Below are 12,013 nucleotides of genomic sequence, written 5' to 3'. Positions count from 1 at the left end.
GTTCTAAACTCTGGATGTCACGCGGATTAATCCTCTGCTAACACTGGCCTACACCAGCCTATTTTCAACAGATATATTTGTGTCTGAAAAATCAGGGAGACACTATTAGTGTTTTTTTTTATGGCAAAAAATGCCAAAAACAGGATAATAGAGATTTTTTAGCGTGGAACAGCAAAACCACAGTTAAAATTTACTGGTGTATACCAGACTTTTTAAAATATATATATTTGCGGCTGAACAGTGAGCGACACACTCAAACTGTTTTTTTTTAGATACAAATGGCCCAAAAGTGGATAATACAGTGGTTTGAACCATGGAACTGCAAAACCACACTTCTGTCTCTCTGGCCTACACCAGCCTATTTTCAACAGATATATTTGTGTCTGAAAAATCAGGGAGACACTATTAGTGTTTTTTTTTACGGCAAAAAATGCCAAAAACAGGATAATAGAGATTTTTTAGCGTGGAACAGCAAAACCACACTTCTGTCTCTCTGGCCTACACCAGACTATTTTCAACAGATATATTTGTGTCTGAAAAATCAGGGAGACACTATTTTTTTGGGGGGGGCTGGTGGTGGGGACACGAAAAGGTTAATAAGACGGATATTTGTACAGTGTGAAGGAGGAAAAAAAAAAGAGGATTTATATGAAAAAAAAAGGATTTTTCCTGGCCCCCGAGACCTGGAGCTAAGTCCAGCAATTTCAGCAACAGGAGCACACAGGACTGTAATGCAGCGTTTGCTGGTATAACCACTGCGTCTCCTATACAACCAGCCTGCCTGGTATCTGGGATGGATATTAGTCCTGAGAAAGACTGTTTGTTTGATCTGGCAGCCTTTACAGACCTTGCACTAACTATTTTGCAGTATATATCTCTCCCTAAATCAGCAGCGCTGTCCCTACACTGTCTGATCCCAGCCGTCTGTGTCCAAGATGGCGGCGCCCGGTTTTAAATACTCGAGGTGACGCTGTGCGGCCAGCCAATCAATGTAATGCCCACAACCAACATGGCTGCGGCATTACAGTGACTGGCTGGCAATCCCTGCATGTTCATTGGCTCTGTAAAGAGTGCCAAACATGCAGGGCGGAGACCCGAGCTCCCGCCCGAGTAACCCGGAAATGTTCGGTGCTCGCCGAACATCCCGAGTAGCGTGATGCTCGGGCGAGTACCGAGCAGTGTCGAGCATGTTCGCTCAACACTAGTAAAAATATTTAGACACTGTGATTTTATTATTTGGATTTAGGAAAAATGTATGTCCTTTACACAGATTCCAGGTTTTGCCTCAATATACAGTACCAGTCAAAAGGTTGGACACACCTGTTCATGCAATGGGTTTTACTTATTCTTATTGAAATGTGCACATTATAGATTCAGAATGGAGGCAGCAAAACCACACACATGAAAACCGAATAAAGAAACAGGTAAAGTTTACCTGTACTTCATAACAGAGTATGTGATCTTAAGGAGCACAGTCCACAACACTGAACACAAGGACTTGGTTATGGCTAGGCTGCAATTCCTTGTGTAAATTTCCTTATGTGAGGCATTTACATGTATTAATAAATATTGCAATTGATAACAATATTTTTATATGGAGTTTATAAACTGGGGTTCCAGCAGCAGAGCACACAGCTTATAATCAGGGAATCATTTCAAGAAATGGTTTTCAAAAGCAGCTAACCCTGTAAAGATCAAAATTCTCATAAAATTAATGCGGAGCTAAATACAGAGTGACACATAATGAGATCTATTTATGCATCAGCATTTATCTCCATGAGGGAATAGGCCAGATATATTAAAAACTTAATGCAAAAAAACAGATGGACGCAAGGAAAAGAATCATGAGTTGATATCTGCTCAAGAAAAGTCATGTGATTCCACTTTCAATTAATAGAGAATCCAAAGTTATCCAATACAATGTGGTACCCCATTGCAGTACAAATAGACTTTTTGGTTATTTTATGAAGATCATACATAACTCAACCTTACATTTTCATGTTTTCCTCTAGAAATGAAACCAGTCTGCACATCCTCTCCATCATCCACCCACAGAATACCCAACATCTAAGGGCATTGATACTTAAGATTAGTGTTGAGCCACCCCCGTAGTGTTCGGGTTCGGTTCGTCGAACACCGGGATGTTCGAGGAACTGTTCGTCGAACTGTTCGTCGAACACCTTAGAACACCGTCGAACACCATTAAAACCAATGGCAGGCAAACAAAAACACATAGAAACACATAGAAAACACCTTCAAAGGTGTCCAAAAGCTGACAAACTGCTCAGAAGACGCTTTCTTTAAAAAAGCCGGCCGGCAATTCAGCAGCGGCATACACCGGTACCCGACAATTTAGACAAGAAGGAATAGAGCCTCACACATAGATTAGATAGATAGAAACATGTCAGTCACATATATATGAAGTACAGTGACAGTGTTGGTTACTGTACTTGTCATTTAGTATTAAAATAAAGGATTTATTATTAAAAAAAATTGGCGTGGGGTTCCCCTTAATTTTAGTCTCTAGCGGAGGTTAAGCAGACGGCTGGGGCAGATGTTTGAAGCCTGGGAAGGGGGTAATACCCACGGAGCTTCCCAGGCTACTAATATGAGCCCCCAGCTGAATACATAGCCTTTACTAGCTATTAAAATGGGGGACCCCCCCAAAAAAATGACGTGGGGTCCCCCCTAATTTAATAGCTAGCAAAGGCTAGGCAGACAGCTGGGGGCTGATATTAATAGCCCAGGAAGGGTGTCATGAATATTGGCCCCCTCCCAGGCTAGAAACACCAGCCGTCAGCCGCCCCAGAAATGGCGCATTCATAGGATGCGCCAATTCTGGCACTTAGCCTCGCTCTTCCCACTGCCCTGTAGCGGTGGCAGTGGGGTAATAGGGCTGGGGTTGATGTCAGCTTATATTGCCAGCTGACATCAAGCCCAGGTTAGTAATGGAGAGGCGTCTATAAGACACCCCCATTATTAACCCCATAGTCAAAGTTAAAAGAAAACACAAACACCCAGAATAAAGTCCTTTAATTGAAATAAACACACAATCCTTTATTGTTCTAAATTAAACCATACTTACCATCACGCCCATTCCAGCTGAAGCCAACGATCTCCTGCAATAAAAGAAAAATAATAAAGCAACATCATCCTTACCTTTCCATGGTTCCCACGACAGCTTCAGCTCTGCTACATCGAGATGACAGGCTGGACCGCAGCAGAACGCTGCCATCCAGCCTGTCATCCCGCAGACACTGAGAAGCGCAGGCATGCTTGCGCTCCTCAGTGTCTGACTGTGACGGCATCCAGATGAGCCGACAATGAACTCGGCTCACCTCATGTACGTCACTGACAGCGTGGGAGAATTCTCGCGCTGAGTGCAGGAGAATTTTCCCACGCTGTCAGTGACGTGCATGAGGCTGATATTTAAATTTGGCGCACAAATCGGTGATTGGTCGCGGGCAGCGTCCGCGACCAATCAGCACAGTAGTGTTTAACTTTGGCGGCAAGATCAGTGATTGGTCGCGGTCAAGACGGCGACCAATCACCGATTTGTGCGGCACATTTAAATAGCGGCCGCGACCAATTGGATGTCAGCGCCGCTCCCCGGTCCTCCCTTCACACCCTAGCCGCATGGATGTCAGCGGCGCTGCCTGGTTGGATACTTCCGCTCCGAGAACCCGGGACATGAGCGGGTACTCGCAGCAGAAGTATCTCGACCCGCAGCGCCGCTCCCCGGTCCTCCCTTCACACCCTAGCTGCTGATCTCCCCACAGTATCCGCATGGTGTTACAAAGGTCCGGACATTTGTGTTAAAAATCGCTGATTGGTCGCTGGCGCTGCCCGCGACCAATCACCGATTTGGGCGCCAAATTTAAATATCGGCCGCGACCAATCACCCATCTTGGCTCCACATTTAAACACCGCTGTACTGATTGGTCGCGGACGCTATTTAAATGTGGCGCCAAAATCGGTGATTGGTCGCGCCCAGCGTCGGCGACCAATCAGCTCAGCGGTGTTTAAATGTGGAGCCAAGATCGGTGATTGGTTGCGGCCGATATTTAAATTTGGCGCCCAAATCGGTGATTGGTCGCTGGCAGCACCAGCGACCAATCAGCGATTTTTAACACAAATGTCCGGATCTTTGTAACACCATGCGGATACTGTGGGGACATCAGCGGCTAGGGTGTCAAGGGAGGACCGGGGAGCTGCGCTGCGGGTCGGGATACTTCTGCTGCGACCAGTCGCTCATGTCCCGGGTTCTCGCAGCGGAAGTATCCAACCAGGCAGCGGCGCTCCCCGGTCCTCACCAATACGATTAGCTGATTGGTCGCGCTCTCCGCACGCGACCAATCAGTGATCTTGGCGCTAAAGTTAAACACCGCTCTGCTGATTGGTCGCGGACGCTGCCCGCGACCAATCACCGATTTGGGCGCCACATTTAAATAGCGGCCGCGACCAATCAGAGAGCTTGGCGCCAAATTTAAACAACGCTCTGCTGATTGGTCACGGACCCCAGACGCGTCCAATCAGTGAGATTGGCGCCAAATTTAAACAACGCTCTGCTGATTGGTCGCGTACTCCAGCCGCGACCAATCAGCGAGATTGGCACCAAATTTAAACCCCGCTCTGCTAATTGGTCGCGGATGCCGGCCGCGACTAATCAGCATTATTGGCGCCAAATTTAAACACCGCTCTGCTGATTGATTGCGGTCGCCGTCCGCGACCAATCAGCAGTATTGGCGCCAAATTTAAACCCTGCTCGGCTGATTGGTCACGGTTGCCGGCCACGACAAATCAGCAGTATTGGCGCCAAATTTAAACCCCGCTCTGCTGATTGGTCACAGTTGCCGGCCGCGACCAATTAGCGATTTTGGCGCCAAATTTAAACCCCGCTCTGCTGATTGGTCGCGACCGCCGGCCGCGACTAATCAACATTGTTGCCGCCAAATTTAAACACCGCTCTGCTGAATGGTCGCGGTCGTGACCAATCACCATTATTGGCGCCAAATTTAAACACCGCTTTGCTGATTGGTTGCGACGGCAACCAATCAGCATTATTGACGCAAAATGTAAACACCGCTTTGCTGATTGGTCGATACCGCGACCAATCAGCATTATTGGCGCAAAATTTAAACCCCGCTCTGCTGATTAGTCGTGACCGCCGGCCGTGACCAATCAGCGATATAGTCGCCAAATTTCAACACCGCTTTGCTGATTGGTCGCGGTTGCTGGCCGCGACCAGTCAGCGATTTTGGCGCCAAATTTAAACACCGCTCTGCTGATTGCGTCGGGTCTGCCACATACATATTCTAGAATACCCGATGCGTTAGAATCGGGCCACCATCTAGTTTCATGAAATAATTAAAAAAAAAATTGACGTGAGGCTTTGCCCTATATTTGTGTCCAGCCAGGTACAGCAGGCAGGAACGGGCTGCCCCCAACCACCAGCTGCCTATTTGTACCTGGCCGGACACAACAATATAGGGAAGCCCTTTTTTTCTTAATTATTTCATGAATTTCATGAAATAATTAAAAAAAAAAATACGTGGGGCTTCGCCCTATTTTTGTCTCCAGCCAGGTACAACTAGGCAGCTGGGGGCTGGAATCTGCAGCGCAGGGAGGCCCAAGCTTTCTGGGTCCCCCCCGCTGCAAAATGCAGTCCGCAGCCACCCCGGAAAATGGCGCATTCATAGAAGCACCATCTTCTGGGGCTGTACCCAACTCATCCAGGGCCCTGGTGCGGTGGCTCACTGGGTAATAAAGGGGTTAGGGCCAGCTTGGCATTATCAGCTGGCCCTAAGCCCGAAATTCATGGGGTCACGCCAATATTAGACATGACCACCATGAATTTCTAGTAAAGTATTTAAAAAAAACACAAACACCCAGAAAAAAGTCCTTTAATTGAAATAAACACACAATTCTTTATTGTTCTAAATTAAACCATACTTACCATCACGCCCATTCCAGCTGAAGCCAATGTCTTCTGCAATAAAAGTAAAATAATTAAGCAACCTCATCCTTACCTTTCCATGGTTCCCACGACAGCTTCAGCTCTGCTACATCGAGATGACAGGCTGGACCGCAGCAGAACGCTGCCATCCAGCCTGTCATCCCGCAGACACTGAGAAGCGCAGGCATGCTTGCGCTCTGCAGTGTCTGGCTGTGACGGCATAAAGATGAGACGAGTTCATGTCCAATGAACTCGGCGCACCTCATGCACGTCACTGACAGCGTGGGAGAATTCTCCTGCACTCAGCACTTCAGCGTGAGAATTCTCCAACGCTGTCAGTGAAGTGCATGAGGTGAGCTCATTCATGTCCAATGAACTCCGCTGACCTCATGTACGTCACTGACAGCGTGGGAGAATTCTCACGCTGAAGTGCTGAGTGCAGGAGAATTCTCCCACGCTGTCAGTGACGTGCATGAGGTGCGCCGAGTTCATTGGACATGAACTCGGCTCATCTGGATGCCGTCACAGCCAGACACTGCAGAGCGCAAGCAAGCCTGCGCTTCTCAGTGTCTGCGGGATGACAGGCTGGATGGCAGCGTTCTGCTGCGGTCCAGCCTGTCATCTCGATGTAGCAGAGCTGAAGCTGTCGTGGGAACCATGGAAAGGTAAGGATGAGGTTGCTTTATTATTTTTCTTTTATTGCAGGAGATCGTTGGCTTCAGCTGGAATGGGCGTGATGGTAAGTATGGTTTAAATTAGAACAATAAAAGATTGTGTTTTTATTTCAATTAAAGGACTTTATTCTGGGTGTTTGTGTATTTTTTTAATTTTCACTATGGGGTTAGTAATGGGGGTGTCTTATAGACACCTCTCCACTACTAACCTGGGCTTGATGTCAGCTGGCATTATAAGCTGACATCAACCCCAACCCTATTACCCCCTGCTACCGCACCAGGGCAGCGTGGAAGAGCGAGGCTAAGTGCCAGAATTGGCGCATCCTATGAATGCGCCATTTCTGGGGCGGCTGACGGCTGGTGTTTCTAGCCTGGGAGGGGGCCAATATTCATGGCTCCCTTCCTGGGCTATTAATATCAGCCCCCAGCTGTCTGCCTAGCCTTTGCTAGCTATTAAATTAGGGGGGACCCCACGTCATTTTTTTGGGGGGGTCCCCCATTTTAATAGCTAGTAAAGGCTATGTATTCAGCTGGGGGCTGATATTAGTAGCCTGGGAAGCTCCGTGGGTATTACCCCCTTCCCAGGCTTCAAACATCTGGCCCAGCTGTCTGCTTAACCTCCGCTAGAGCCTAAAATTAAGGGGAACCCCACGCCAATTTTTTTAATAATAAATCCTTTATTTTAATACTAAATGACAAGTACAGTAACCAACACTATCACTGTACTTCATATATATGTGACTGACATGTTTCTATCTATCTAATCTATGTGTGAAGCTCTATTCTGTCTGTTATAAATTGTCGGGTACAGATGCTGAATTGCCGGCCGGCTTTCTTAAAGAGACGGTGCATGAAAACACTATTATTTTTTTTAATAAATCCTTTACACTAAATGACAAGTACAGTAAGCAACACTGTCACTGTACTTCATATATATGTGACTGACATGTTTCTATCTATCTAATCTATGTTTGATTCTCTATTCCTTCTATTCTAAATTGTTGGGTACAGATGCTGAATTGCCGGCCGGCTTTTTTAAAGAGACGGTGCATGAAAACACTATTATTTTTTTTAATAAATCCTTTACACTAAATGACAAGTACAGTAATCAACACTGTCACTGTACTTCATATATATGTGACTGACATGTTTCTATCTATCTAATCTATGTGTGAAGCTCTATTCTGTCTGTTATAAATTGTCGGGTACCCTGCTGAATTGCCGGCCGGCTTTTTTAAAGAGACAGTGCATGAAAACACTATTATTTTTTTTGATAAATCCTTTACGCTAAATGACAAGTACAGTAAGCAGCACTTTCACTGTACTTCGTATATATGTGGCTGACATGTTTATATCTATCTAATCTATGTGTGAAGCTCTATTCTTTCGGTTCTAAATTGTCGGGTACCGGTGTATGCCGCTGCTGAATTGCCGGCTTTTCATGTTTCACTGTTGGCACTGTTCCCATCGATTTGGGCAATCACTGTAATGCCACAACCACCATGGCTGTGGCATTACAGTGAGTGGCAGACAATCCCTGCATGATTGGTGCTCTAAATAGCGCCAGACATGCAGGACACGCTTTTGGTGCATGAACAGTTATCGAACATAACCTCGAACAGCCGAATTTTTTGCAAATCGTTCGGGTTCGTCGAACAACTCGAACACCGCCCAAAACAGCTCGAATTTGAGATTGGCGAACAGTTCTAGTCGAACACCGCTCATCTCTACTTAAGATCCCTCTGCCCTTCCCGCAGTAACTACCAGCTGAGACCAGCACAATGGCCTACTTACAGCTATTATAAACTCTCCACCCCTCTAATGTATAAAATATTTTCATTGGGGAAAAAAGGGTTCTGTGAAAAGATTTTTGGAGAAAAATAAACTTAAAACTTTTCAATGCCAGTTGATTTACGCTGTCAAATGTCTTATGCTTTTGTGGTATTTTGTATTTAGGAAAAATAAATCAGAACTTACTTTCTGCTTCCATAAAACCCTGCACATAAAGAAATACAATATATTACATAATGATAGAAAATTAATGACTGAAATGATTTATTCATGTCTGTCAAATATCTGTATACACCTTTTATTATGAGCATTATTACAAATATTACATTAAATGGGTAGTACTATACTAACATTTATTTTAATCTTAAATGTCTGTCTATTCAATTGCATTATGTAATCTCTTTTCTAATATACATTAATTAAAAAGTCCTTATCATTTCCATACTACTCTATCTAACTTCTTTATTTTTTTTAACTCCTTCCTGTTTGATGATGCTTTGTTTGAAAATTCCCAGTTAATTCAAATGAGACATCATCAGAGGGCAGAGGCTTTGGTCACTGCTTCAGGCTCTTCCCCCAATGAAGCTTCATCAGTCACATCCATTTCAGGGGCTGGGTTAGTCCCTGCTCTACTGAGCATGTGTTGTCAATTTTGACAAATGCTCATTAGGATCTTGCCACTGTGCAATAGTCATTTTTATGCACAGTGACAGTACGCTAACTCGCCAGCTCTGATGAGAAAAGACTAGCCGACAAGAGAGCGCACTGTCAGTCTGCATTGCAAGGTGACTAACCTCGCCCCTGCAAGGGGCATCACTTTTGGGGGTGGGACTGGTTGCTGCTTATTCTGCTCGCTGGGTTATCTCCTTACAATGGGCACTTTCAATGCGGTCTCTTGCCGGCTTGTCACTTCTCATCAGAGCTGGCAAGGGAGCGTACTGTCACTATGCATTAAAAGAAATATTGGTTTCGGACTACCCATTTAATATCTCAAACACAGGGGAAATTGCACAAGAGACATCATTAAAGGTGTTTTCTACTACTTTGATACTAGTAATGACCAATTCTTTAGATACATTTTCAATGTAAGATTGGTAGTGGACACCTGGCACTCCCACCAATCAGCTTTTACTAGCTCCAGAGGTGGCCAGATGTAATTAGCATGTGGAGCCAAACAGCACAGCTCTCTACACTGTTTAGTGGCTGCTGCTGGCTACTGCAAACCAGTTCCTATTTCCTTTGATCAGAGCTGCTGATCTGCAGTACCTGGGTGTGATCATTACACAGTTTACTTCCAACTGTCACAGGAGATGATACCATCTGTTTGGTAGGTGGTGTCGAGTGTTGGACCCCCACCAATCTTTTTTTGATTACTTACAGTGGGGGAAATAAGTATTTGATCCCTTGCTGTTTTTGTAAGTTTGCCCACTGACAAAGACATGAACAGTCTATAATTTTAAGGGTAGGTTAATTTTAACATTGATGGATAGAATATCCCAAAAAAATCAAGAAAATCACATAGTATAAATTAGATACATTTTTTTGCATTTTGCAATGAGAAATAAGTATTTGATCCCCTACAAACCATTATGAGTTCTGGCTCCTACAGACCAGTTAGACGCTCCTAATCAACTCGTTACCTGCATTAAAGACAGCTGTCTTACATAGTCACCTGTATAAAAGACTCCTGTCCACAGACTCAATTAATCAGTCAGACTCTAACCTCTACAACATGGGCAAGACAAAAGAGCTTTCTAAGGATGTCAGGGACAAGATCACAGACCTGCACAAAGCTGGAATAGGCTACAAAACCATAAGTAAGACGCTGGGTGAGAAGGAGACAACTGTTGGTGCAATAGTAAGAAAATGGAAGAAATAGAAAATGACTGTCAATCGACATCGATCTGGGGCACCATGCAAAATCTCACCTCGTGGGGTATCCTTGATCATGAGGAAGGTGAGAGATCAGCCTAAAACTACACGAGGGAAAAATGTTAATGATCTCAAGGCAGCTGGGACCACAGTCACCAAGAAAACCATTGGTAACACAGTACGCCTTAAAAGTTTAAAATCCTGCAGTGCCCGCAAGGTCCCCCTGCTCAAGAAGGCACATGTGCAGGCCCATCTGAAATTTGCCAATGAACAGATGGATGATTTTGTGAGTTATTGGGAGAAGGTGCTATGGTCAGATGAGACAAAAATTGAGCTCTTTGGCATTAACTCAACTTGCCATGTTTGGAGGAAGAAGGATGAGTACAACCCGACATCGTCCCAACCGTGAAGCATGGTGGGGGAAACATTATACTTTGGGTGTGCTTTTCTGCAAAGGGGACATGACGACTGCACCGTACTGAAGGGAAGATGGATGGGGTCATGTACCGTGAGATTTTGCCCAACAACCTCCTTCCCTTAGTAAGAGCATTGAAGATGGGTCGTGGCTGGGTCTTCCAGCAAGACAATGACCCAAAACATATAGCCAAGGCAACAAAGGAGTGGCTCAAAAGGAAGCACAGTTGTCACGATTCCTGCATTCTGTGTGGAATTGCTATTCTGTCCTATTGAACTGGTTCTTGCTGTGTTTTGATGGACTGCTTGGCTGTCCAATCCTGTGAGTGGCAAGTCTCGGTGCTTTGATTGACAGCTCGGCTGCCCAATCTTTGACTGGGATTTGCAGGGCCAACTACAGCGTTTTTTACAGTTTTGCTAGCATAGTGCTTGTGTATGATGAGCGGGGAGACATGGCAGATGAATGGGGGGGAGCTGGTGATAGCTCAGAACAGGTCAACGGCGCACGTTTTTTTTTTCCTGTAGGCGGTAACTTTAAGTCAGGAAAGCGTGGCTAGCCAATTAGAGCGCAGGAAGCATCCACAGTGTCCCAGACACAAGGGCTTTTGCAATTGGCTGCTGAAATCACATGTCCTCTCCATATAAAAAACAGCCATGTTCCCTCAGCACCATTTTATGCATGTCACTGAAGGAGATAGATGCTGCTGAGTGTGCTGTGTCCTGTGTAATGAAAGATATTAGCTAGATAGATGGGCGCTTCTGTGGAAGTCAGATAGAATAGACAAGTCCTGTGCTGTTCAATCGACCTTGCAGCCCTTTTTTTTGTTTTTGTGCAATTACTGAGATTTTGATAGAAAGAGCAGGGCCCTTTGGCACAAATGAGTGTTGTGCATCGGTTGTACTGTCTGTGCTCCATGCAGACCTTCAATCTATTTTTGCACTTGCTAATGTGATAAAGCAAGCAAGCACTTGTAGGCCACTTTTTGATTTTGTGGGGTTGAAATTCAGCTATACGCAGAGCTTGTCAGTGCAGAGCTTCTGAGTGCAGAGCACAAAAACCTTTTTCTTTCATTTGCTAATGTGATAGTGCAAGCTGTGTTAGCCCAGTTTGTCATATTTTTTGTGGATGAACTTCAGGTTTTTTTCACAGTAAAACAATTTTTTTTTTCTGTTGCTAGCCACAGTCCACCAAAGATTTTTTTTGTGTGGCAAACGTGATACAGTCTGCTAAAAGCCACCTACTGTCTTAGTGGGAGTGAAATTCATCTGTTTTCAGAGTAAAAAAATAGATTTTTTTGTCTTGCTA

At 45.0% G+C, this 12,013-nt stretch overlaps 1 protein-coding gene across 4 annotated transcripts in view; it reads right to left on the bottom strand.

Moving 5' to 3' along the window:
- LOC141273619 (uncharacterized) overlaps positions 1–12,013 on the bottom strand; it is a 251,595-nt gene that overhangs the window by 92,417 nt on the left and 147,165 nt on the right. For 3 of the 4 annotated variants that reach the window (XM_073685705.1, XM_073685704.1, XM_073685703.1), the window contains one exon: positions 8,608–8,626. The exons of the other annotated variant lie outside the window; for it this stretch is intronic. In XM_073685705.1, coding sequence (XP_073541806.1) covers positions 8,608–8,626 — 19 coding nt within the window. The remainder of the gene's footprint in view (positions 1–8,607; positions 8,627–12,013) is intronic. 4 annotated transcript variants of the gene reach the window in all.

The sequence above is a fragment of the Phyllobates terribilis genome, unplaced genomic scaffold, assembly GCF_046119375.1.
Source record: "Phyllobates terribilis strain yellow unplaced genomic scaffold, ASM4611937v1 Scaffold_5__5_contigs__length_657084704, whole genome shotgun sequence".
Lineage (NCBI taxonomy): Eukaryota > Metazoa > Chordata > Amphibia > Anura > Dendrobatidae > Phyllobates > Phyllobates terribilis.
The sequence above is the reverse complement of the archived record's forward strand: the minus strand, read 5'-3'. Positions and strand labels throughout refer to the sequence as shown.